The sequence below is a fragment of the Meleagris gallopavo genome, chromosome 23 (assembly GCF_000146605.3).
Source record: "Meleagris gallopavo isolate NT-WF06-2002-E0010 breed Aviagen turkey brand Nicholas breeding stock chromosome 23, Turkey_5.1, whole genome shotgun sequence".
NCBI classification, from domain to species: Eukaryota; Metazoa; Chordata; class Aves; order Galliformes; family Phasianidae; genus Meleagris; species Meleagris gallopavo.
The window spans coordinates 2,250,680-2,277,264 of NC_015033.2; the positions used below are offsets into that span (position 1 = coordinate 2,250,680).

At 47.3% G+C, this 26,585-nt stretch overlaps 1 protein-coding gene across 1 annotated transcript in view; it reads right to left on the reverse strand.

Annotated features, from left to right (window-relative positions):
* The window catches only part of LOC104914166 (arginine-glutamic acid dipeptide repeats protein-like), a 27,547-nt gene continuing 962 nt past the window's right edge, over positions 1-26,585 (reverse strand). The window contains exons 2-6 of the mRNA XM_010722853.2: positions 26,500-26,582; positions 26,306-26,386; positions 3,344-3,506; positions 1,338-1,430; positions 1-567 (exon numbers count right to left, since the gene is read on the reverse strand). Of these exons, the coding sequence (XP_010721155.1) occupies positions 302-567; positions 1,338-1,430; positions 3,344-3,506; positions 26,306-26,386; positions 26,500-26,582 (686 nt within the window). The 3' untranslated portion in view covers positions 1-301. The remainder of the gene's footprint in view (positions 568-1,337; positions 1,431-3,343; positions 3,507-26,305; positions 26,387-26,499; positions 26,583-26,585) is intronic.

Genomic DNA, 26,585 nt, shown 5'->3' on the forward strand with positions numbered 1-26,585 from the left:
TTATAATTCTTCCTTGAAAGTTCATCTCAGCTTAAAAGTGAGGCAAATACTTACTGTGCCCACACCAAAACACTGAGTGTGGTGTACCTGAAGTACTGTCTGCTAGAAATGAGTGATGCTCCCTAAGCTGCTACTGTCTACATACTGAATTTTCTCTAAAAAAAAAAGGAAAAAAATGTTTTTAAGTGTGCATACACACACAGGGGGTGAGGTGGGTGGAGACCTACAGTTCCATTAAAAAAATTATATATGTGTATGTACATATATATGTCTGTGGGCATGCAAAACAATCGAGGACCATCTAAGGCAACACCTCCCTTCTACAGAACAAGCAGAAATGTGGAAGAACCAACAGTGTGAAGCCTACCGAGCCTCGACTCCTCCTTGTCCTCATGCTATGCTTTCCACTAAGTCCATCATCTTCCTCTTTGACAGGCTTAAACATAAAGGGTGGAGGGTCTACGGGCTTCTCAATGGGTGGCAGCTCTCCGTACTTTTTGAAGTGAATACGACAATCTGTGCACAGTAGGATGTTTTCTCGACCGCCGTGGTGCCAGTCCTTGGAGGCTTGGGGCAGAAAAAGGAACAGCTTAGAAATATGCAATCTGCTAGATGGTCAGCATAAGGGTATTGCATTATTACAAAAACAAAGCAAAAAAAAAACCCCAACCCACCAGGAAATCCACAGAACTACGGAAGTATCTGCTTTTCTACTTGCAGCTAATTGTGAAATCTCCACAAACTTTGCCCTGTTCCAAGCTTAATCTGCCTTTCAGTGCACAGCTTCTTCAACGTTCAATTTAAAAAATATTTGTTTACTTAAGCAACTTGAGCTCTGAAAATAACAGAGGAAGAAGTCTCATCTGCTCTACCTGGGAAGTGAGAGGCAGCTATTATTTTCCAAAGCTGTGGTTTCTTAAAAGAGAAGTGAACCGTGCACTTCTCATTTCCTTCCCTTACCATGGGGCTCCCACCACGCCACGCATGCACCCAAATGCAAGGCAGCCTCCATGTTGGTGCCCTATGAAGAAGTTTTGCATGGGACAGTCGCTGCTCAATGCTGATTTGTTGAGCACAAATGCATTACATCAAGAACTTTGTTTAGATTTGTAGATTTTACTGCATGGATGGTTACCTCCCAGGACACCCCACTGTCTCAGCAATAGTAATTTGCAGCCATAAGTCATTACCAACTCTGCTCTGAGTGCTGCATGTTTTAGCTGATTCAACCCCACGTTTTCTGAACAGTTGCACACACACAAGCACATGCTTGGATGAACCTGTGTAGAAAAGGCAGCAGCAGAGGGAGGGAAGCACAGCAAGAATCAGGCACATACTGGTTGTGAAGCAGTGACGGCAGGCGTAGCCCTTCAGCTCCTGTTCACTGTCCTCACTGTCGAAGTCATCTTCACTGGCCGAGCTCAAGTCCACTGAATAAGCAAAGAAAAGAGGAGAAGAGGAAAAGAAAAACAAAAATTCAGCAGGAATTTCTGTTTCTGCTTACCTGGCTGCAATAACCATCAGCAGTGAGGTTCTTGCTTAAATTCTGTGACTTCCTACAACCACCCTGCCTTGGCTGCCCATCGTATCAGATTCCGCAAACTAAACAAGACCTGCCCTGGTGAATCTACAGATGAAAAAAAAAGCATTCCAGGAATGTACAAAGTGATCCAATTATCCAATTCACGGAACTTTTGGTTTGGTAGATGATACCTGTCCAATTAAGCTGTTGTTCACCACTGTGCTAGCAAGAGAGGCAGTGTTCCTACAGAACAATTTAGGAGAGAAAGGAGCGTTGTGTCTAGAACCTGGTCAAATTTAGAAGAGGATCCTATTAGCTTTCCAGTCCTTACTGCGAGGCTCCTTGAGTTGCAACCTGTAGCAACATTACATCTTAAGAATGTCCCATTTCAAAGAAGCAGAGAACATGGCCCCAGCCACTTTCCTTTGCTGCAAGCAGTAACACATTATCTAACCATGATGCTGAGAGCTAAAAAGCACCACTTAAACCACAGAAAATCTGCAGACACCACAAACTTTACCCTTCCTTGTCTTCTAAAACAACTCTCGACCAAATCCTTCCTCGTTGAGAGCACTGCACTTTTCTAACTACTAATTATGAACTGACAATGTAATGGATCTGTAAATTGTCACAAGCAGAAAACTCTGTTGAGGGTATCACTCTGATGTGTGGCATCTTTTCTTCACATCTTTAATTAGAAAGAAACCTTTGATGCGAGACCACTGAATTTCTCAAGGTTCTGGGAGGCTGTTTTGTCATACATGCAGGTTACAGAGCGTTACAGCACTTGCCACTGGCACCTGCCATCAACTCATTGCTCTTCTAATCAACGCAGGGTCCTGTTTAACAACAGTAGCTGCTGGCACCACCACCACTTCTGCCTTAATTCTCATGAGTGTTTAAACCTCAACTGCACAGCTAACATCAGGCTACAACTTTGTTTCTTTGAGTAAGCTGATTTTTACTCTCATCTTGCAGTCAGATCCATACCCACCCTTCCAGCCACATCAACTCAGATGAGCTGTCTTGGACTGAGCTGTACAGCCAAGATCTGCACTTCTTGTGCACAAAGGAATGGCCACAAATCCTATCAATCTCAGCACGGAGCAGCTAGCAGTCCTTGCTATCTCACTAATACTCTCCCCACAATTCTCAGTCCTTCCCTACTTAACATACTCTCTACTACCCCCATATTAATAACGCTGTGTAAAATTCTGCCTTCCACACAGTGCCTTTTCTTTAAAAGGCACACAAAACGTGCTGTGTTTAGTCCACGGATGCCATCAGCCTTTGACAGAAACGTTTACATAAATGCACAACCACATTACTAACCATAACCTCTTACAACACAGCACATCTCGCTGGTTCGGGCAATTATTCTTTCTTTAGACTCTTCTGCTTCAATCAAGGCCAAAGCACTTCTATGATAAATGAAGACACAGGAGCACTGCCTGCAGCACCACATTGTGATAAAGCAGATGGAATGGTCACTGTGTAAAGATGAAAGGACTTCTCTTCTCTCCTTTTGCATTTTCTCATTCCCATTACAGTAATAAGCCTGGAGAAAGTGCCACACGAAACCAAGACAATTCAGCACCAGGGCAATGTTTCCATCCTAACACGATGCTTTTAACAACTACACACAGCACTGCTGATCAAAGATGCCTACCACATTCCAGCATAATGGTACAAGAACAGCAGAGGGCAGCTGCCTGAACTCCATTTCCTTGCCATATTCACTCGAAGGTACAGCACCACTATGTTACTGTCTCTCCATGTACCTAAACAAAGATAAATGCGTTGCTTTCAGCTTCCACTTACGGAATTCGCTGGAGGGGGGCCTGGAGGGAGTGTTGACTGGAGTGGAAGCAGTTCGAGTTTTAATTCTCCGAAACACAGCCTGCCTTCGATGCCTACGGTGGGCTCGAGAACTTGCTGCTTCAGGGGTTTTCTTCCAATAGTAATAGAAGGTGATTAGTTCTCCCTGCAAATACAGAAGGAATTTGTTAGAGGGGCAAGCAATTCTGACTTGTCAGCTTTTCTCCTCCCTCTTGCTCTATATATGTGCACACATGTTTTTACATGAAGCTTCACGATGCGTTTCAGCCAGAGAAAAGAATCCTTTAGGTAGCACAGAAAAACCTTCGGTGACTGCCGTTTGCTTGGGGGGGGGGAGGGAGGCACAGAAGCAGCCAAAGGCCTTCTGCTGCCCTCCACCTCCCTGGGAACAGAGGGCTGAGGTCTCCAGCCTGGCACTGCAGAGCCCCCAGGAGCCCCTGCTCTGCAGCTGCACAGCGTGTGGCTTTAATCTCCTTTCTCTTACTTTGAAAGCCCATCATTTCCTGGCAACTTGTCTGCCTCCAAGGGAGAAGGTGCTGCTCCTTTCAAGCTGCAAGAGGAAACGGAGGAACTCTGAGCAACCCCTTGGAAACTGGCATCAGCACCAACGCACCTGGGCTGCCCACAGAGAGGCTGAACTGCACTGTGTGCAACCAGAGCCCATAACCCCAGTGGGGCACATCACTCAATCTGAGGCTAATAAAGACACACCCTTAATCCAACCTCTCCCAAGGGCCTCAAACAAGCAATTACAGCCGTAACTAACATCTGCACCGCCGAAACACTTGTAAGACAAAAGGAGGATGTTGTTCTAGACATTAACCGCTGACATCTGAGACACTTGAAGGGTTTTATCCGTGCCTCATTCAAAAATAGAAACGCCAGGAAAAGAGCACAACCACGACTCTGGTTATTGGCAGAGGCAGCTGAGATGTGTTTCTGGAGGAACACAGAGCCCTGCTGCGTTGGCAGTGCCATTCCAGCTCCTGAGCAGCACGCTCCATGTCTGCCCGGTGCTGCTTGCTGGGCTGGGGCACCACTGGCACCAGGAGGCACACGGGGCTCTGCAGAGAAGCGTGGGCAATGCTGTTCTGCACACAAAGCCTCTTACAAACGATGCCTATAAATTCATTGAGAGCAAACCTCAGGTGCCAGCACCAAGGAACAAGTCAGTAAATCGTCCGTCTGGATGTCGGTGAATTGACGTGTCCTCTGACATATGGCAATGGCAGGGTGGAATCCAATCTGTTTTCCTCCCATCATAAAAGAGGAAACGGGAACCTATTTGAGCTCTATTTACACACGGCGAACCCATCGGGTCCCAGGGGAAGTTTAACAACTCACGCCTGCACTCCATCATAAAAAAAGCTCGTTTAAGGAATGAAGAAATGGTGCGTGGTTATGAAAAACACCATTCTTGTGATCACAGCACTTTTCTTTTCCCTGAGAACCTCTCAGAACTGCACTCACAACCGAGCAGATAAAGCTGAAAGCAAAGTTTATTCAACAATGAACTGTGCCACCACTGCAATCCCTTTATCAGCGAGTGACTCAACTTCCCCACAGACAGCAGCAGAAGGCACAGGGAAGCACAAACAGAAGATGCCAATGCTGCACGCACACACACTGCGCTGCAAAAATTCCACGCCAGATCTTATTAGCTGCCTGGCTATCCAATGCTGTATTGTCTACCTGGGGGATTAAAGCAGCCTGGAAGGATTAGAAGCAGCGCGCTGGGGCTGCACGGGTGGCAGCAGCTCAGCACAAAGGGAACCGTCGGGAAAGCCTCGGTTCTATCGACGGGAGGAAAACAGCTCCCAGCTTGGCTGCAAGAGAAGTCAAATGAACTTTAATCAAACATGCAGAGCGTGCGCTGCCGAACCCCGGCGCACATCAATTCAGGGAACAAAAGCTGCTGCAGAAATCAATAGCCTACTGAAACATTAACACAGGCGGGCATTGATCAAAAGGCCCGCTTACAAAAGGCAGCCTTGCAAATTAGCCCGTGTTTTTGCTTGCAAGCAAACAGAGAAGCACAAACATGAATGGCCTGTAACAATCATTTTGTTGTGGTGCTCTCAGCTCACCTCACCATGAGGCCCTGCAGCCGCACATCGCCCTGCAGCTCAGCTTGCACCCATCCCACGAGCTGCCAGCAGCTCACCCTCTTCCTATCTCCTGCCATGGCCATGCCACGCCACCCCACGCTGCAGGGACACAGAAAAAAGCCACGCTTCATATCCCTCTCCCTCAGTTCCAGGCTTTGAGTCTAAAGGGAAAGGAATGCTGCGGACCCACCGGCCAGGAGGTTCCCAACAGCCTCCGTCCTCCCCAGCAGCACGCTGCCATCTATCAGCACTGAACCCCTCAGCCTTTCTCTTACATCTCCCCCCAGTCTCAGCTCCTGGCGCTCAGCCCACTTGTCCCAGCCACACTGCACAAGCCCAGGGCAGCCCTTATTGCCTCCTCCCCGCCTTGAACAAACTGCCAGCAGTGCAGCATGCCCTGCTCTCTCACTTATCACTGCTTTGCAAACGCACAGCACACAGTACAAGCTGTGCCCTGTGTTTGTGTTTAGTCTTGCCTTGGGTACACAAAGGCTCAGCCCTGCTGCAGCACCGCTCCCCGTCGCACAAATGCACCAACTTACCTTCAAGTATCTGTTGTGCTTTAACAGAGTGAGCAAACATCCTAATTGCTCTTTAATTTCCCCAGAGCCTAGCTCTGTCGGGAGAAAAAATATCAGGGGGGCAGCGAGGCTGTAATTAAACAGAAAAGGTAAACAACAACTCCCCCAAACAGCCCTACCACCAGCCGCAGCGGAGCAGAGGGGAACAGACTGTCCAGCTGTGGTCTTAATGAATTCACATCGGGATGTCACTGAGCCATTTCAGCTAATGCTGCACCTCTCCTGGACTGAACAGCCCCAGCATCACCACCAGCATCACCACCAGCATCACCACCAGCATCACCACCAGCCCCAGTGCTGCCCACCCGGGCACATGGGCTGCACAACCATAGTGCTCAGCCTGGTCTACGTGGCTCTGTCAGCTGTGACAAATAGGTTTGCATATGTTCTAATTAAGCAGTAAGTCTCTGCAGCCTGTTCAGGAGCACTGATTAATGCCTGCATCGGAGTACTGCATAACCTAAAACATTACTGGAATGTTAAGAGAGGCTTTTAAAACCAAGCAATACCTTACTAATGCTACAAAAACCGAATTAAAAATCACACAGTGCTTTCTAAGGAATACCACGCAGGTCTCAGTGTATTTTGAGGGGCTCAGTATTTATCCAGCAGTCCCTCCAACCACTCACTATCTCCTGAACAGCTGCTCTCCTGCTCCCAACTCTCCCTGTTCTCATCGTGTCTCCCTGTCCTGCAAACAGCAAGGTAAGCCCCTGGTTTCATTTTGTACCTCCTGGCAAAACCATCTGGCTGAGTGAGAAGCAAAAGAGGTCGGTATGTGAGCACCCAGGCTAAGCCTCTGGGATTTCATGCCAAATTGTCAATGCACCCCCAATACTCATAGAGCTCCCTGGGAACCCAGCTGAGGCTCCATCTGTAATTTTTGGGTTTCCTTTTGGTATGGAAAAACCTGCCATCCAATACAGCTTCGTGCTTTCTCAGTGCTTTTGCCAGCTGAGCACTTCTGCCCTGCTCAGCCCTCACAGACACAGCAAGAGCTTCCACCTCCCCCAAATTACACCTTTACAGAAGCAAAGTACAACCACAGTGACCCCCCTCAAGCCACAGAACAGCCCACTGGTGACAGCCAGGCTCTAAAATTCCTCCAGCCATCACCACCAGGTTTACTGGGCTGGGCTCATCCCTGCCAAGGGCTGTTCCCCAGCAGCTCCTCTTCTGCCCTCAATACGAGCTGCTTTTCTCCTGGGTCAGTATCCCTGTTTCATTCCTACCACTTGGCTGTAGGGTTTCAGCAAACCACAGAGGAATCCAAATGTTATTGTGCACAGCCTGAAAGAACGTCTGTGTCAGGGCCCAGTGCCACACTTAACTGATGACTTCCACGCAGCCTATTTGCTAACTTTCTCCACTGTTTGCAATTAAGGTTGCAATATCCCAGCAGGAAATAAGATAACGAGCACGTCCCAGAAGGGACCCTTTGCTAACTTTTCTGGGTGAGCTGTTCTCGTTCCTCGTTTCTAGGGCTGGAAGCACCAGTTTGAGCAGCTCTGCACAACCAGCACAGAGCAAGGCACTGCTTTGTTCTGAGCCTCCGCCGCAGCTGGAAGCTGTTGACCCTCTCTCTCCAGCTGTATGTCATGCCAGAAGGAAAAGCAAGCTTTGTAATTACGGCTTCTTCCTCCAGAGACTCCTCTTTGTTAATCAGAGGCCCTGAGATCCCCAGGGGACTCGCAGGCTGCTGGCTGCATCCATGACTAATTATTAGATCCTCTCTAGATAGCATCGCAGCAGTTCCCCAGCACTGCCACCAGGTATGCCAGGCAGGGCTCTCTCTGGAGCTGGATCAATTAAGAGGTTATCAAAACAGCCCAAGAGTTAAGCACCTGCTCGCCTTACCCACATCTGTTAAGGACTTCTTTTCTACTCACTGCCCCTTCGCAGCTTCTCTTACCCAAATTTCTGGGAACTCTCACTCGCCCCATCCCAGCAATGCACGATCCAAGGCGAAGGTGTTGGCTGTGGCTCACGTGGGTGCACACATGAGAGAGCAGGCGTGCATCAGCAAGCCATAAAGCTGTTAAAGCGACCGCACTCCATCCCGTAAACATCCTTCTATTTATCTGTCCTTCATTACATGCGCAATCTTATTATCTCTGCGCATCCTCAAAGCGACAGCCGTCAGGGTCACCCCATAAAATATACATCGGCAGCGTTACATTTAATGACTGGAGCGGGAAGAAAAACGAAGGGTGGGAGGGGTGGAGGACTGCAGCTGCTTTAAAGGGATCATCAGTTAGATCTGTGCATTTCCTGAGGTGATAATTGAATGACAGTGGCTGGAGAGGAATCCATTTTTGAGCTTAAGAAAAGACTGTTAAGAAAAAAATGTTTTTGTACTGCAGCACATAATGGCTGCCGGAAAATGAGAACGGTTCCCTCGACCACAGCAGCTCCTCTGCTTTATGGCTTTTATGGGGCTGAACGTCACTGAGCTCACTCAGCAGCTCACACCGACCCCGAACACCGGCAGACTTTGGTAATTCTAGCTCAGAGCAGACTACGTTCTGTTGTGGCTCGCGTGCCAACTTCAATTCATTTAAATGAAAGCTCAATTTGCAAATGGGCACACGGGCACAAAGTGACATCTCGAGTGAAGGGACAGCAGCGTCCCGCGCTCTCCTTCAACTAAGTATTAAAAAATTAACTGTCATATTGTAATATTCAGCAAGGAGATTAATGCCCCTGCGTCTCAGCGAGGTGTTCACGCTCTCGCTTGTGTCTTCATTACTGCATGATGGCAATTGGACAAACAGAACCTTATGAAAACATGTCCTGAGATATGATTTCATCCCACTTGTTCCATCGCTGACTGCCTCACAGGAAGCACTGCAGACCTGTAATAAGGTACAGTGCTCCCAGCTGAGGGTCTGCACAAGGAGTGTGGCAGCTCACTGTCATCCCCCACCTGAGCAGCAGATGGATGGTCTGGAAAGCACCTCCCAACCACCAGGGTTTCCTCTTAGCTCCTCTGCAGGCAGATATGTGGGCCCAGTGGCTCTGCAGGTCCCCAGCTGTCCCAGCAATGATCCCAGCATGCTGCCCAGTCCTGGCTTCAGTGCTTCCCTGGGCAAGGCAACAGAAGCAACCAAAGTAAAAAGATGGAAACTCTGTCAGTTCCATCAGATTTTCCCCTTTTAACAGGACAAGAAGAGCTGAAAGGTAAATAAGGAATTAGTCATTTGTGTACTGAGTGTCAAACGCTGTAATTGCTTTCATTTCAATACAGCAATGAGAAACAAGGCCTGCTGCTGGGAGCCGCCAGCTCTGCTGCAGCCCCCGGTGTGCTGCACACTGCTGCGCTCCCATCTCTACGGAGCAGATGTTTCAGGTTTCCCAGACACATCTGTGATGAATCACACAAGGCTTGGCTTGTCAAACGTGAGCGTTATCTGCACTGACATGCAGCTTCCGCCCTTTGCAGCTCACCGCCCATAGGGGAGCTGCCGAGTTTCGACATTTATTGAAGCCGTATTTAAACAGACAGTGCTCAGAAAAATACCAAAAAATGACACAAGAGGCAACAAACTACATGAAATAACCCTCTTTGCTAATGAGGAAAGTGAAAATGAGATCATGCAAGCAGAGCAGAACCCGCTGTCTCTTTTTTACTGCAGCTGAAACCATTGCAACCAGTTGCTTTGTGATGAAAACTGCCCGAGCCCTGACTCCGTGCTGGAGACAGCTCAACCTGACCTCTATCCAAAGCCTTTGGGGCAGCCAAGCAGCACCTTAACAGGCCAATAAACCCTATTTTGCACCTGGAAGCGCTGAAGGAGCTGGTGCAGCCACTGCACTGGGACAGAGGGGCTCCTGCTCTCCTGCTCAGTCTGTTACGCACAAAGGAACAAACTTCCCACAAACAAAAGCTCTCTGACAGCCACCCCCGTCATTAAGCCTTGATTTTAAACAGACTCCGTCCGCTCGGATCCGATCCCTGCACAGCTGTTTTCCTTTTACTGCTCTCCAAGAACATTCCTCCAAAGCAGGAGATTTTCTAGATGAAGTGCAGAGGGCGCGGGGTGCTCCCAGCTCTTCCTGTTTATGGCAGCGATAGTGGAAATACGGCTCTCGAGGCAGGACATCAAACACAAAAAGGTGCCACATAAGCAGCTTATCCCTGGGTTACTGCTGTTCCTTCTGTCTCAAATTCTTTCTGTCAAGAAAAGAAGTCCGTAGCAAGGAAAACCCAACTAAAAGACAACGGTAAGAGTTACAAAGCTTTATGAGAAAGACCAATTCATTGCAGCTTACTGTAATGCCTACACATGAGTTCAGAAGTGAAAGGCATTGCTAATTCTCAGCAGCACAGAACTCAGAGGCAGGGGCAGAACTCAAGATTCCCACCAGTGGGAAAGCTCACCTTCTGATGGCTCTTTCTCCCAGTTTGGGCAGATTTCTGACCCAGTGATGACTGTGGTGCTAAAAAAGGTACCTTCACATATATGGAGATGGAAAAGCTGCTAACACAGAGGGCAGTGCTGGCAGAGCAAATGGCCACAGACCTTGTGGGCTTTGACACGGACTGTGATCAGCTCCTGAAGGAGTTTTGGAGATGGCTGCTGCCTCTCTCTGCACCTCACCCCATCCAGCACAAGCAGACCCTGCTGCGTGTGCCCAACAGCTCCCATCAGCCTGTGCCCTGCCCTGGCCTTCTGGCACTGCCCATCCCTCATTACCAGCTCATAAACAAGCACCTGTATCAGTAAGGGCCCCAGATTTCTTTGCTGTTACGTCCAGGCTGTGCCAACGTGCCTTGAAAGCCCAGGGAGATCCCAGTCAGGTATTCCACGCACACCGAGCACTGCAGTCCTTATCCCTGCTCACACAGCGTGGTGATGCTTCCCAGGAGGCAGTGAGTGAGTTTAATTAGTGGCTTGTATTCACGTGGCAATCAAGGTGTCAGAAAGCAAAGGAGAAGCACTTACAATTGAGAACTTCAAAAGAACAACAACAACCAAGAGGTTACAACAACACTTGCTGGCCTCCTTCATAAACACGGAGCCTACTGGAGCACGTTTGTTCTTATGCACGTCCCAAAAGGATATTCTCCTTTTAAGTGATAAGCTGTAGCCACAACATTTCTAAAATTGTTGAGAGATGAATATTTCCAAGTTTGCCAGAGGGCAAGCTGCACTATTTGCAATAAAAGACAAACAGCTGCTCACAGCAGCACCCTGAGCTTCCAACAAGACAAAATGCTGACATTCTATCTTTCATCCCTATTAGCCACCAAGCTTCCCCACTGCACTTCTTCCCTCACTTTTGCTTCTCAGGAGCCATCTGCCCTCCTCTGTGGCCTTCTAGCAGACCTGTGGGCTCATACAGCAATGCCAGCACGACTCTTCAAAGACACAGCCCCAACGGGAGAGCTCTGTGCCACCAACACCTCGTGCTGGGTGTTCAGCACATGCCAGTCTGAGATGGGGGCTGCCAGACACCCACATGGGGGGGACACGTTCTGCTTCCAGCTGCGGAAGATTTCCCTTTGTGAAGCAACATTTATTAAGGCAGCGCTTGGGCTCAGGGCCAAACACACCAGGAGAACACATGTATTGCACAAGCGAATGTTTCCTTCAGCAATGGGTTTTCTCTGTGTGCTGCACATCCAGCTTGCAGGACGAAGGCTGGCTCAGAAAGGCCATGCTGGCATCACGCTGCAAACCACTGGTGGGTGACATGGAAGAGCAGCAGCTTAGGGATCAGCAAGGCTGTGCAGCACACACACACAGAGCAGGACAGAAGTGACTCCAGGCAGGCCAGCCCAGCAGGCATAAAGAAAGACTGTGCTCTAAAACAAAGTGTTGGAAGGAGATCCTTGGTGGCTGACATCCTTCCAGTCTCTCTGAACGTGGAATCTCTGTGTTTTCCATATGAAATATTCAATAACCTAAGAATGCTCTCAGCTTTACGTGCAGTTCTCCATTAATTAGGAGCAAATCACAGCAGTGACAGCCATCTCAGCCCCTAAATGCAACTGCTGCTTCAAACAATTCATCACCTCAAGTTATTCAACAGCAACACTATTACCCTGCAACAGCTTTTCTGTTCAGCTTAACTCTTCCCTACCTGCTTGTCCAGCTTTTGGGCTGGCAGCACCCTGTTCTGCCAACCACAACCCCCAACCTCTGCCAAATGCAACCCCTAATCTTGCCAGCTTAGGAAAGTCCAAAGAAACAGAAAACCAAGGACTGGAGACATAAGCTCCATGCAAATGGTATGAACAACAAAAACAAGAGGAGAAATACAGAAAACGATGCATTAGACAAATGGAATCACCTTCTGGTGTTATTAGCATCTCTCTCAAACATTCCATGAATCTTTCATGCACAAACAGGCAGCAGAGGCCCAAGGAACACCTGGCATTTCACTCAGGCGCGTAAGAATTTTTGCATTGGATATTTTACACCACATAAAAGCATCTGCAACTGCTCCGGGTCTGAGCACACCAAGCTATGGGCAGCAGCTGAGTGCCACAGCTCAGCTCTGCAGCAGGATGGATTCCAGGAGCCAAATGCCCATCGCTTTATCCTTTGGTGTTCAAGACACACAAACACCAGGTGAGGAAAAGAATGAGCAGCTCTCCTGGACATGAATAAGCTGCGACCATGCTGAGCTGCTTTGGGTTCTCCCCTTGGGTTCCCCCATTGGGCTCTGCAGGGTGATGGAGGAGAGAACACAGCAGTGCTCCGGGCCTGGAGAGATGGGCAGCTGTCACCCAACGCTAAGCAAGAGAAGCACTAAAGCAGAAAAAAAATGAGATCCCCAAGTTTCTAAACAGCTCAGCCATCTTGTTGGGAGAATTATAAACTCTGGAGTGATGTTTGCCATTAAAGTTTCAGCCATTGGCAGGACAGCTTTCTGACTGACACAAGTGACAGAACAACGCTGCTGTATGGTGTAACACAGTGTTTTTTTCCATTTTCCTCCAGGATTTCTGCTGCACAAGGATCCACTGCACCGTCGTCCAGATGGCATGGTGTGGAAGCATGCGTTATGCAGGGCTGGATAAATACCCCATTTTAAGCCACGTACAAAGGAAAACAAAAAAGCAACATCAACCCATGAAAAACTGAAGCAAACAAACAAGAAAAGCCAGCGACTTCTCAAGCATTCTTTTCATGCAGGGTGGGGATGGCCTGGCAGGTCTCACTTGTTAAGTGCAGAATGACTTCTCAGAAAGGGAGCAGCACATCTTTACACCCAGCACTCCTCTCACTGTCAGCATTGCTGTTAAACACATTAACACCACGCTCTGCACTCGGAGGAAGTCTCTGCCCGTGGCTGTGCACCCCAATGCTCAATCTTTGTTCATCTCCTATGAGCCAAACTTTCACAGCAGAGCTCAGCCCACCAGGCAATACTCCTCCTGAAAGACATTTTTATCTTCAAAAGCAACAGCATCAGAACCAAGGTAGGTTTGCCTATGAGAGAAATGTGGCACAGGACGTGCCAGAGAGAGAACCATGGAACCTGGAGCTAACTGGCCCCACACTTAAACATTAAAAGCAACTCTTACCAATATAAAGGAGTTGGGCTGCCCATAGGGCATCAGTGTGTGATCTCCAAAGGCTGACATTAACCGTACCCTTGAAAACTAATTTTTGGGAACAGCAGTGCTGTCACACGGCTGGGAGACCCTTCGTGCAAGCCTGCAGTGTTAGCAGACACAGGCAACGAATTTGGAACGATGGAGTTTTGTGCGTGTGTTGACTGTTGCTATAGCTTCGTTTTGTGGGGGAGTTGATTTATTTGCTTACAATTCGAAACAACAGTGTGACTTCCCCATGTTCCCATCAATCCCTCCCAACCTCCATGGCCCAAGGCGAGGAGGAACCAGAGAACAGTGGGGCACACGCAGTGCAATGGCCAGGTCCATGAGCAGGCACATTATGCTGCACATCAGTTTAACTTTCTGTAACCAAATGACATTTTTTCTGAACAAGTGTGCTAGCCAATCTTCCCACGTGGAAAAGCTGAAAGTGAGACCACAGCGCTTAAAAGCAAAATTAACTGCAATTTGAATGCTGCAAAGAGATACCTATGTGTATGATTGCTTTCCATTGAAGAAGGAACAATCAGAAAGAACAGTTATTTACTGCACGGATATAAAGACTTCTAAGGACGTTTGAATTACTGAATAGATTACACGTGGGGAAAGGTGAAAGCGCTACGAGGCACAGCATGGGTCACTCGTTTTGATCCATTACCTGCAGCACTCTGCAAATGACAACCCAACGCCCAACAAAACCCAGCAAAGCCTCAGTTAACACAGATTCATTCTCTTACAGTCACTCCTAGCAGATGATTACGCTGGATGCAGTAACACCCACAAGCAGAGCTCGACGAGGCACCAATTCCCATAGGACACTTTAAATTCAAAGTCCCCAAAGCATCCAAAGCTGTACCATATACAATTCCAAACTCAAACAGAGTTCTTATACTGGTTGTGTGTATTCACTTTGGGCTTTGATTTGTTTCTAAAAAGCACTGCAGGCCTTCTTCCTTTGCATTTCCCTCCTCAGAAGAAAGCTGCTGCTAACCCACCAGCTCTGCCCGCTCCCTGCAGAAAGCACTTGGGACACTGCAAGCAATAAGACAGGTTTTCCATTACTCATGTTCCTCTAACTCATCCACACTACCAGCAAAGCAGTCTCCAAACTGCATCCGTTCTCACTGTCACACACACAAAGGGAGCCTTTCTTGGTTCACCATCCAGTTTTCTCTGCAGTTTGCTTACTCATCAGGACCAAACCAGGCACCCAGAGGAGCCCCAGCAGGTGCACAGCCTGCAGCGTGCCAGCACCGACTGCTCGCCCCACACCCTGCCCATGCAGACTTTCAGAAGTGCTTCCAAGCGAACCAATACGAGCATCCTTACAAAAGGGCTCTTTAACCCACTGAAGGATGTAATTGAAGGGTGCACACTGGTTCTGTTCAGCAGACACAGGTGCCCACAGCCCGGGTTCTCAGTGCTGCAGCAGGCGTGCATCCCTGATGGATCCTGGAGCTGCCAGGAAGCCAGCAGCCTCCAAGCAGGCAACGTCAACATGAATTATAGTGACAAGAGGAAATAATGCAGAGGCAAGCAAGCTCTGGCAGCATCTAACTTACTTTCCTACCGCCCTTCAAGAACTCTTCTAATGGAACAAAATGGAAAGCACAGCCACCAACAGCCATGCACGAGCAGGGAGAGCCGCGTCGTCCCCTGCAAAGACTTCAACTGCAGACATTATCCCCATTAAAGGAATTACTTCTACCTAAGAGCCTTCCTTTGGCCAAGGGATTGTTACCACCCCAGGAAAGCTGCAAATGCTGGAGGCTGCTGAGCAGAGCGTTTGGAAGTAAGCTACACAATGGACTCTTTCAGCACTGGAGAAAAGATGATGCATTCCTGGAGAGAGAACAAAGCAAAAACACCCCAAAATCAGTAGCCCAGAGAACTTATTCCTCAGATAAGAAGTCCCAGCCACTCTCTTTTCTTCTTCCACTCCAACATGACCTTTAGGAAGGATGGGCTCAAAGAGCAGCATGCCAGGATGGCTGTTTATCTGCAGCCTGCAGGGCTCCTTCCCCATTCTCGGCACGAGATGGCAACTACAGAAATCATACACAATGTGAAGCCTGAGTTTAAGAATTTCCCGTATCTTTTGTATGGAAGTTCATTTGAAAAGGTTAAAGCTATGCTTCAGTAATTCGAAAGAACAAAAAGTTAAGGCTGGTTTGGCAAAGGCAGACATATATAAAACTAAGCACTGAGTGGCAGTTCATGTGAATTTATTACGTATCATTTAAGTGCTCAAGCAATGAAAACTTGTGCAGCACAATTCCTAAATGTCAGCAGGGTGGGTTTTTTTTGAAGAGTGATGACTCAAGATTGTGTAAACACAGGATAAGCACTATGGGAGTAAATGGAGGAGGAGGGAAAATGCTAGAGCAATTTTCACTTAAATACTTAACAACCCCATTCATTTGTCTTTGGCAGCACTATTAATATGCTCTAAGGAGAAACATTCTGAAGATACGCAGAGCCAAGTGGGGTCACTCGTAATGACCAGCACCAGCAGCTTACAGTCTCCTTCTGCCTCTTTACAGCAGACACATGCCTATTAAACACAACTTGCAAAAGCAAATCCTGCCATGGTTCCATGGTTTCCTTCTGGCATGTTTCATTTCAACGCTTTGATTCCAAATACATCTCGGACAACTACGGGTTAAAACTCTCTGTTCAAGTCTAACCAAGACTTCAGGTCCCTCCTTTTCGTTCTGTATCTGAAAGCCATTTGCAGCATTTCTGAAAGGCTACAAGTGCAAGACAGATAGAGATTCTTCTGAAACAAAAACATTACTCACCTTACGAGGATATAAATAATGGAGCGATAGGAAGGAGACCTATGCACCCACACTGAGCAGACAAATTCTTTTTAGAAGCTCTCACGCTCACAACAAAAGAATGTTCTAAAGCCAGGCAACAAAAATCCATCACATCAAATGGCACAGAATAAGAACATGAGCAGGAATTGTTAAATCAATACAACTTTAACACAGCACCGAAGGTGGAAAGCCTTTGTCCATGCCACTTCATCCTAACAAGGCGAAAGTCTAGATATGCAACCCACTGAGTTATTCTACATGCCAGATCTAATGCAACAGTGGGAATGGGGATGAATGCATTTTTCCATATCCTCTTTAAGCAAGCAGAATGTGCAAGGTTTATGGCACGTTTTTAATCACTTCTGCATCTGCAAGTTTATTAAATCCCTCAGAACAAAACTGAGGTCAAGATCAAAAAACCACTTATCTCTGCAAATTACCTTCTTCCATTATCTAAGCCATTATACGTTGCAAATATATTGCTCTAACGCAGTGAAAGGAAACCTAAGCAGAAAGCACAGTCCTTGTTGACATCCAAGCTGCAGAGCACACTGAAACGCGAGTGGATGTGAAGAATGCTGTGCAGGCCAGAAAGCTTACTGCACCAGGCAGCCAACGCTCAACTGATGGAGCCATGGTGCTTAGATGGTGTGCCCTCTCCTTCACAGGCAACATATAAAGCATATTTGAGGCTTTGAAAAACAATACGCAAGCACTGATAGTGGCAGAATCTCTCTTTTCCCCATCTTGGGCTGCTAAATTGAAACGATAGAGCATCATTTCCGAGTATCAAAACTGTTAGCTGGCAAAATCTGTAACAAGAGAGGCTAATGTTAAGGTACAGAGGACACCTATAGACTTAAAGGAAGGAAAAAGAACAGATGGGAAGCAACAGTAGTAAGGGTGCAAGAAGAAGAAAATAAAAAGGATTGGTTTTATGGCTCAGTGGATTTTCTTTTTTAGTTGGCAAGCTTTACTTCTCCAGCTCTCCCTACAGCAATTCAGGTTATCACGCTTTGGCAAGGATCACCTTCTGAGCCGTAACAAGAAAAAAAAGAGCCATAATTAAGCTTACCAAAAACAAAGCCATTCAGACAAAGTAACAAAAAGCAACACACGCATGTTCCCTGTACCACATCTTCCTTGCTGGCCAAAAGCCATGAGTTTTCATGACTTATTTCCCCCTCCCACCCCCTGGAATCTCGCAACAGTGCTCCCAGGGCCTGGCCAGAACACCTAGCTCCTCTCCGAGCTGAGTTTGTGTGAGGTCAGCTTTTCATGAGGTCAAAAACACAGCATGTGGAAAGCGTTACGGCTGTTATGTAGCAGAGGAGGTTCTTATAACTACTACTGTTCAACTCAGAAATCCTGGAGCTTCACAGATCATTAGAGGTTTCTGAACCGCAGAGAAGGGCAGAGTTAGCAGAATCAATCAGGAGTTCCTATGGGATGCACTGGTGCTCACATAACAAGGAGCACAGGGCACAACGCAGCCTCAGGAACCAAACAGGAGGACTTCTGCAACTGCACCAGGAAGGAGCTGGTTGCACTCTCCTTCAACATCAGGGTCTAGAGGCACTGCACAAAATAACTCAGCTTGTGTCAGGGAAACTGGCAGGAAGGGAAAAGGACAGAAAAGAGCTTGGGGTGGGAAGAGAGGAGGGGCAGCAAACTGGTCCAGCTTCTATTGACCAGGGGACCAGAACCAACATGGAGTTGCATTAGCACTGCTCACACCTTTCATCTTGTCATCAATCTTGTAGCACCTCAACTCCCAAGTGCTAAAATCCAGTAATTACAAGAGAATCGTGCTGCCTTTCCTGCGAGTTCCTAAGTTCATATTTGCAAAGAAATGGGGAACTGACAAATTTCATCTTGAAAGACAGAAACCAAAAGGAACTCCATCCCAACCTCTTACGACCTTTAAAAATGCGGGATTTCAAAAGCAGAAGGTTTCGTGGGGAACCTGCTTTGGTGACCTGATGTTCAAGCAATAGCTCAGCTCCAGCTGCACCACGCACTGCTGATCTCAGCCATGTGCTGCTGAGATGAGAGCCGTGGGTGCTTACCCCAAGAAGACATCATTTGCCTCTTTACACCCTGACAAGTTGAGTTCTCTCATACTCCTCAGTACTCTCCTTTCAGGAATATGAAGTAGAAATGGAAACACACCAGGTTTCAGCTTGTGATGTTAGATGTTGATGTTCCAGGCTTACAGGGTTCAGTATCACCTCCACTTTCCTTAAGCCATGGCCCCTACCTACAGAAGCCACTACTCTTAACTGCTTGTTCTCAGTTTGTTCCATGATCTGCATGATTCCAAGGAGCATTCCCTGGCAAGGGGAAATAAGAAAAGAAAAGAGCAATCAAGCACTGCTTCTTTTTTTACAGCTGGTTTGAAACAAAACTGACAAAATGAGTGCATCTGTCTACAGAAGTTACTATTGCCTTGCTCTCACAGTACACTTACAGCAGCATACTATGGGATATTTAGGCCTGAATGATGTATTTGGAGGCTGACGTTTTGCCAAGAGAAGCCTGCAGACAAACATAGCTCTTACGGTGCTATCTGGGGCACGAAGCAACCATTAACACACAGTGCTCTTCCAACCTGAGGCCTACATTGTGCTGTCTCCTTTGTTTCTTTTTCCTCCAGAAAGGACAACACCATCTCAGAATGCCATATTAATGCATGAAAAATAGTCTAACTTGTGATAAAACAGAGCCACATATGTCTCCCATAGAATAAATGTCTCCCTTTCTCTATTAAGCCAGCTCAAGAAGCGGGCATCAGGCAGAATAAACGGACAAATTTCTTCCTGAAGTTACCCAAATTTTATAACTCTAACACTGCCCGAGGACAGGATGTTCCACAAACATCACTGTTGCTTCATACGACTTTTCTATTTCTGCCTTCTGAAGTTTTAATACCTTCAGTCACTAACTGGATGGGAAACAAACAAGAGATTGTTTGGTGCACAGCGCCCATGGAAAAGAACTTTGCCAAAGTGAAAGACTCAGCCACGAAAACGAGGGGTATGAACTCTCAGACAGACACCTATTTTTTGTAGCTGAGACTCATAGGACCTCAGGATCAGTATCTGAGGGTCTGACACGATCTGACTACAGCTGCAAAACAGAACATCTAAAGCCTTTTCTCACAGGGAAAGATAAACACAGAACTGAAGGTATGTAATTGCTGATGAACAAAAGCATTTTGGCCAGACTCTCATGCTCAAAAAGGAAAATTTACAATAAGAAAATAAACAAAACGATAAAAATGTCCTGCAATGGTGAGTTATGAACAGAGGTAAGGAAAAGTGCAGCACAAGGATGAGGAAGAGGCAGAGCAGCATTGTTCCCTCTCTGTAGAGAGAAAGACTGAGATAATACTGTATCAATTTCCCAAATCACCTTGGCTTAAGTCTTCCAACACATACTTTTCCCTACAAAGCAGAAATTGTCCTTGCTGGCTCTCTGACAGAACACAATGCAATCGCCTAATGGCCGCCTTTTGCTTGCGACAATCTTTCTCCTCCACCTCCCTCCAAACCTTCAGAGAAAAATAAACAATGGGTTTCAATCTTGTAAAGTAGGAGACAAAAACACAGTGCAAACAGAGCTGATTTATTACCCCTGCTGAATGCAACCTGAGAGCCCCACAGGCATGGTGAGCACACCTCTGTTCTGCTCCTCACCAACACAGGGCCCAGCACCAACAGCACCGCCGGGCTCCTCGTGGTGCTGTGAATTACCTTCAGAACACAGAAGTCAAATCACACGACGGAAAATGAAGTGCAAACCTCGAGAGACTTCACATGAATAAAAACAAAGCACAGGGAGTAATGTCCATCTTTGGCTCTCCTTGCTCTGAAATGGAGAGAGGCACAAAGGTTTGGGAAAGGCGCTGGGGCTCAGAAGATGGAAGCTGAGCCCTCAGTCACACAGCCAGCAATGCAGTGCTGCCCTTCCCACAGCACGGCTTGAAGGAGAGAAGAATATTTACCTCCAGAATACGTTGTGTTGAAAAAAGAAATGAGAGAAACAAGGGAGTACCCAGGCCAGCTTTCCAGATGGAGACAACACGGTGTGCACCAGAGGGAAACCACAACGCTTATGTCTCTTTAAGACCTCTCAAAGCCTTCTGGTTTATTATCCAATAAAACGGTGACATTTGCAATAGATTTAACAGTTAAACTCGAGAAAACAAGCCAAGGCGCAGTGAACACACAGACTGAACCCCATTTACGGCTGATCTGCTTTTAGCTTACCACTCAAATCCATGCACACCTCTGTCTGAGCTCAGCACCTCATGCAATGCTCTGCCTCGCTCCTTCTGCTCCCGGTGAGCAGTGAGAGCCGGGCTGTGTGTGCTGCATCACCTTAAAGCCAAACGGACCCAATCAGTTTGGCTGAAAAAATAACAACCAAAAATGAAAGCCCGTTCCCTGCAGAAGAGTTAGTTATGCAAACAACCCGGTGGTTTTACTTGCACAGGAAAAGAGAGCAACCAGGGCTTGGACCTGTGTTTGGGGCTGAGGCCCAGCAGGACATCGGCCATCCTCTTTAACACGCCAAGCCCAGGCCCTGCTGTAAGAACAAAACCCTCTATCTGCATCATCCCTGCGATGGAAGCACCAGCAGCAGTGAGCAGAGCAGGAATGAAAAGGAGCGGTGGCTGTTTATGTTGGCAGTCATTTCAAACTCTAATGGAAAATTTCAGCTCTGCCCGTGCTGAGGCGAAAGCAAGTTATTAAGGAAAAAGGTTCAGCTTTCAAGCAGAAAAGGCTTACACAGCTCGTCCCTTTCTGAACGCTTCTGCAGCAAGGAAAAGTCAGAAAATAATATGCCTGGACCAGGCAGTGTATTAACATCCCATCGTTTGGGGAATGTACCATCAAACAGAAAATATTTCCTCTGGGAAAGGAGAACGGTGATAACGCCCATGCTACAGACACCATTAAATTCAGCTGCTGTAAGTCATACCATGAAGAGTAAACACTAAGAAGCCAATGTAGGGCTAACTAATCACTTCGTACTCAGGGATTTCACCTAATTATCCCACTATCAAAGGAGAAAGGCATCTCTGCCATGTGTTTGCCCCCAGCACTTTGCAGGGCACTGTGCTGCCAGGAGCACGTGCACCCCACAAGCCCCACACACATGCACTGCACTGAAGAGCCACTCAGGAAGCCAATATTGTGGATTATGTAACACAAGATTAAGCATTAATGAGGCAAGAATAAAACTGTTTATCTAAACTCCAATCTAAAATTAAACAGAAGTTTATGCTGAAAGCTCACAGCGCTCACGATGCCTCCTAACACTAACAGTGGACAGCTTATTTAGTCTCAGAAATAAATCCCAACTGCATTTAATTTTGACAGAGGGATTTTACTACTGTAACAGGGAATGCTCTTCCTAAAGAATAAATTGATGTGTGTTTAGTCATTACATACAGAACAGAGCACACTGCAGGTATTTTGATCTAAGGAAAGCAGTCGATAGTCACTATTTTCCCTGACACTTTCAAGGCTAAATGCCCAACACCAAGCCGGAGGTGCAACTTTCTGATCTGCTGCTGCCTCCTGCTAAGGACATGACCAAGTCAGTGTGTCCACACAAGGGCTCCCTGTTCTCCTCTCACATCTGCCACCAGGCTCACCCAGGTCTTCAGCCTGCCCAGAAGACACAAGCAGACAAGGAGACCACGTGCACAGCCCCATACCATAGATCTTCACCAGTGAATGCAGGAGGAGCCATCAGAAAACATCAAGGCATTCAAGGAGGTGCCATCCCTTGATTTTTAAAATCTCTATTTTAAAAATAGGCTAGAATAAAAAAGGTTAGAAGTACTTCGGCCCATTCCCATGAAAAGTTTGGTGTTTCCTTAGCCTTATTCAACTGCAGCAATTGTGACAGCCACCTACTGACACACATCATTAGCCTGAAACTCACACAGAGCTGCTTGAAGAGACACACACATATGCCCCTCCACTTCTAGAGGCTAAAGAGTTGGACCTCTGCTGGCCAGAGACACATTGACTCCAAATGGGACTACAGAACTCCAATGAGAGAACAATCAGATCCTTTCTTCTGGGACTGCGGCCTCCAACAGCTCAGGCAACCTGTGACACCGACCCTAGGAGCCTACAGCCCTGCATTGGGGGACAGGCCTGGGATGAGAGCAGGAGCCAGCCCTGACCCTGAGCGAGCCAACAGTGTGACTCAGCCTCCTCCTCCCACAGCATCCAGGCTTCTGCTTACCTTGTGCACGTCCCTGGCACGGAGTTAAGCTATTTACAAGAACACAAAAAGTCAAGTCCCAACCTTGTAGGCATGTAAGCCCACTTAGCAAAGGTCTATCGCTGCTGGTCCTTCTGAAATGCTCAAATTCAAGTAGCTCACTGTAATCACCTGAGGAATTCAGAGCGGAGAACTGTTAACACTTTGAGAATCCCATACCACCAAGTTTTAGCAAATTAGCCCAAAACAGGAAGAAAAAGCATACACAAAACCAACTGGGATGATTACGAAACCTTGCTGCTAGCTGTTTAGCTTGCATCTCACAACACAGGAATCTAGATGGAAGTTATTAATGAAGACCGGTCACGTCACAACGACGTCTCCTCAAGTTCCTGGCATACCATGTGGAAGAATCAGGAGGGCTGCTAAGAGAGCAGGCTATTTCCCCAGCAGTGCCATTCAACTATGGCAGGAGCCACAACCAGAGGAAACTATCTGGGAGCATGGGGAAGGACGGAGACAAGAGGGCAGAGTTCAGCAGAAACCCAGCAAGTTTCAGATGCTGTATTTAAGCACCTTTTCTCCACTACATCCCCACTTAACACCGATGCAGCCTCAAAGCCATCCGCTTTCCTTAATCAACTTCAGCACTCCTGTTTCAGCAGGGGGCACGCTCAGATAAGAGCTGCTTTAGTTCCTGCGTCTCTTGCTCATAAAAGCTTGAAGAGAAAGAATGCTACAGCTGTTTACCCCCATGCCCACTGGGAACCTCCCTTCCACATAACTGCTTTGAAATAAACTGGGCTAGCGAAGACCTCAACAAAAATACTGCTTTGATACACAGTTGGTATTTTTTTTCATAAAGATCTTTTCTTGCTGGCTATTCATTTAGAATTAACTGTGTTTAAAAATATTGGAAAAACGTGTTAAGTTAGTTAAAATACACATAGGAACATAGGGTTCTTAACATGTTGACTGCAGAGAGAAAAAAAGCACAGGTGTAACTCAAATAGGACATCCCTCACTGTTTGTGAGGACGTGTACAGCGTGGCCTAATTCTCTTTGCTCACCACAGCTGCTGTGTACCTCCTGGTATTATGAAAGAAACACCGTCATGTTAATCCTCAGACTTCCTTTACGGTAACATCAACTTGTTTTAATACACGACAGGCCTACCTCCTGTATAATTTTGTATAATTTTGTATTTCTATCTTCTGCTAATGCAATAGTCTGAGTGCCGGGCTTAAGGAGGCATTAGGAGGAGTTCTTCCAGCATTAAAAGGAAAGCACTAGGGAAAAGCATGAAAATAAGGAAACTTTACTTTCAGTGGGTTTTCCAGAGAGTGAGAATCCCTGCCTGCCCTCCCTGCAGGCTGCAGGGACTAGTTAGGTAAAGCCTAACAGAAGAGAAGCGTGCAGGCTGTACTGACCCATAACCTGGTTTCCATTTAGGGCAAGTCACTTCAAGAATGTCCCCGTCTCATTTTCAAGCAGCTTCTGCAGGACGGAGGAGTTGCTGCAGCTCTCCTGTGAGCGTATAAATGACTTTACAGATTTACCTCATGTTAATACGCGGGCTAAACAGGAAAAGAAGGCCTTTTTTCCAGCATTTCTGGAATTGCTAAGGGGTTGCTTCATGCTGCAACAGAAGAACAACAAGCAAAGTATCTGAAATTATTCTGGGGATGAAAAAAAGTGCAGAGAAATTCATTCCACAGCCTTGTAATTTGCAATATTCCACATAATGAGGAAAAGCAAAGCTGGGTAGTCAGATATTATTTACTGCTGTCTTTATTCTGGGCGTCTTGCGATAGAAAAACTGCAGCAAGTTTTGTTTAAGGGGAAAAAAAAAAAGTGGGAATTAAAAGAGCGCAGAAGGGGACCTGCAGGCAAAAATAGGAAACAGAGATTAAACAATCTGCTGCTGGTCAAAGGTTACTTGTAGATCAGTTACCACCAGGGGCTACAGCAGCCTGCTCCAAGCCACCAGCACACGGCTCCCAGTTGCTCCGAGTTAATATTTAGTCTTCCTTGAGCTAAAAATGGAGGCTTAACGAAACAAAAATCTAACACTTGAGCAATAACAGCCTGGATCACATTTCACACCACTTGCAAACCTTTTGCAGAGCCTTAGGCCTGATACCCCAGTGCAAGCAGCAGAAGCAGGGTCAGGCGCGTGCCCCCAGTTCTCAGCTTTAGTCTTCCTTTTCTCCTGCAGGCTCCTTTTCCCCACCGCAAAAAGGCACGTTATATTTAAAACCTATTTCAGTTCTCATTCAAACTTTAAAAGAGCACTCAGACCGTCAGTAACTTTACTATCAGCAGAATACCTTCTGACGTACATATTGATCTGTCCTAAATAAATGGTTAAGTATTACTGCAAAGAGGAAAGGAGTGCTGAAGCTGAAGGTGCGCTGCTAAGAAGCATTCTATTTCAGCTGTCCCCCTCCCCAAACCAGGCCTTCCTGCCCCAACCCGGACCAAATACCAAAGCTGAGTCTACCCACACTTGTTTGGCAATTAGATTTTCCTATCATTCTCAACGTAATCAGAGACCAACCGAGGCACCCCAGGAACCACTGCCCCCTCCCCTTCAATCTGATTCACCGCTCTCATTAACCATTTACTGACGCACGGCTGTGATATCACAGCACCACGTCACAAGAAGAGAACTGACACATCCTATGGTCTGTCAGAACCTTAAAAATGTTTTCACGGGGATGCTCTTTCCTACCAAACCTCCAGGTTCCACCAAAAAAAAACCACAAAAAACACAAAGAACATTCTGAACATCCTCATCTCCATCATGCTCTAAATAAACAGCATCGCTAACGTAAATGCACTGACACTGCTAAAATACAGTCACTCTGCCCTGGTTTTTACCCACCGCTATCTGAATTCAGAACAAACACGAGCACTGCTCTCCCAAACCCTCCCGGCAGCTAAATGACACCTGCAGCACAGAAACCGAAGCTTCTAGAGACGCCGGGCGAGCAGCACTTGTGGGAAGCAAACCGCATTCCCCGGGCTTCCCAAAGCCTCTCTCTGCCCCCAAAGAAGCCTCGCTCTGCTCCCTGCCCACCCCGGGGTTTGCAGCAGAGCCGGGCAGCCGTGGAGCCGTGTGAAGTTGGAGGCACAGAGCAGTTCTGCAGCTGAAGTTCCACATTCGCTGCCCGCACGCTGCAGGAGACGAAGAGTTAAACGCGAGCACGGAGCGCGCAGGTCGGGGAGCAGCAGCACATACCTCATTCTTCCAGATTCAATTAGATTCTGTTTTGGTTTAGGCTTGCTTTAATTACCCGCTGCCATTTGAGCCCGACTCGGCGACATAAACGTATTATCCCCTCATAATGTCAGAATTTAAAATTAGATTTGCTCTCCAGAAATACACTCCGCGCTGCCTGAACGACTCCGTCCAGCACCGACGCCTTTACGTAACGCCTTTCACGCCCCAAAACCCCACAAACAGCCCCAAAAATCACAGCCACCTTCCCGCAGCTGTGCGCTCCTCTTCCCTCGGTGCCAGCAGAATTCAGTCGGGGTGGGAAGGGAACAGTAAGAGCGAGCACCGAAACAGCAGCAGAAAGGCGAATGACACAAAGTCTGGGTGTACTCACGGTCTCCTTATTCGGAAGCAACTCCTTTCGGATCCTGAAGAAGTTCTTGCCGTACTGCCTCAGCCCCTTAATGAACCGTTTCTGCGATAAAAGATAACAAAAAGGGCACGTCAGCAGGGGAAGGCAGAGCGCTCCCGGAGCGGCACGGCAGCCCGGGCACCGGGCGAGAGGGAGAGAGAGAAGCGCACACGTACGCAGGCGGGGAGGGACGGCGCCGCGCAGACACGGCCGAAATCACATCGGATTCCCTTCGGCGTCCGATCTCCGACGGCCGCGGCTC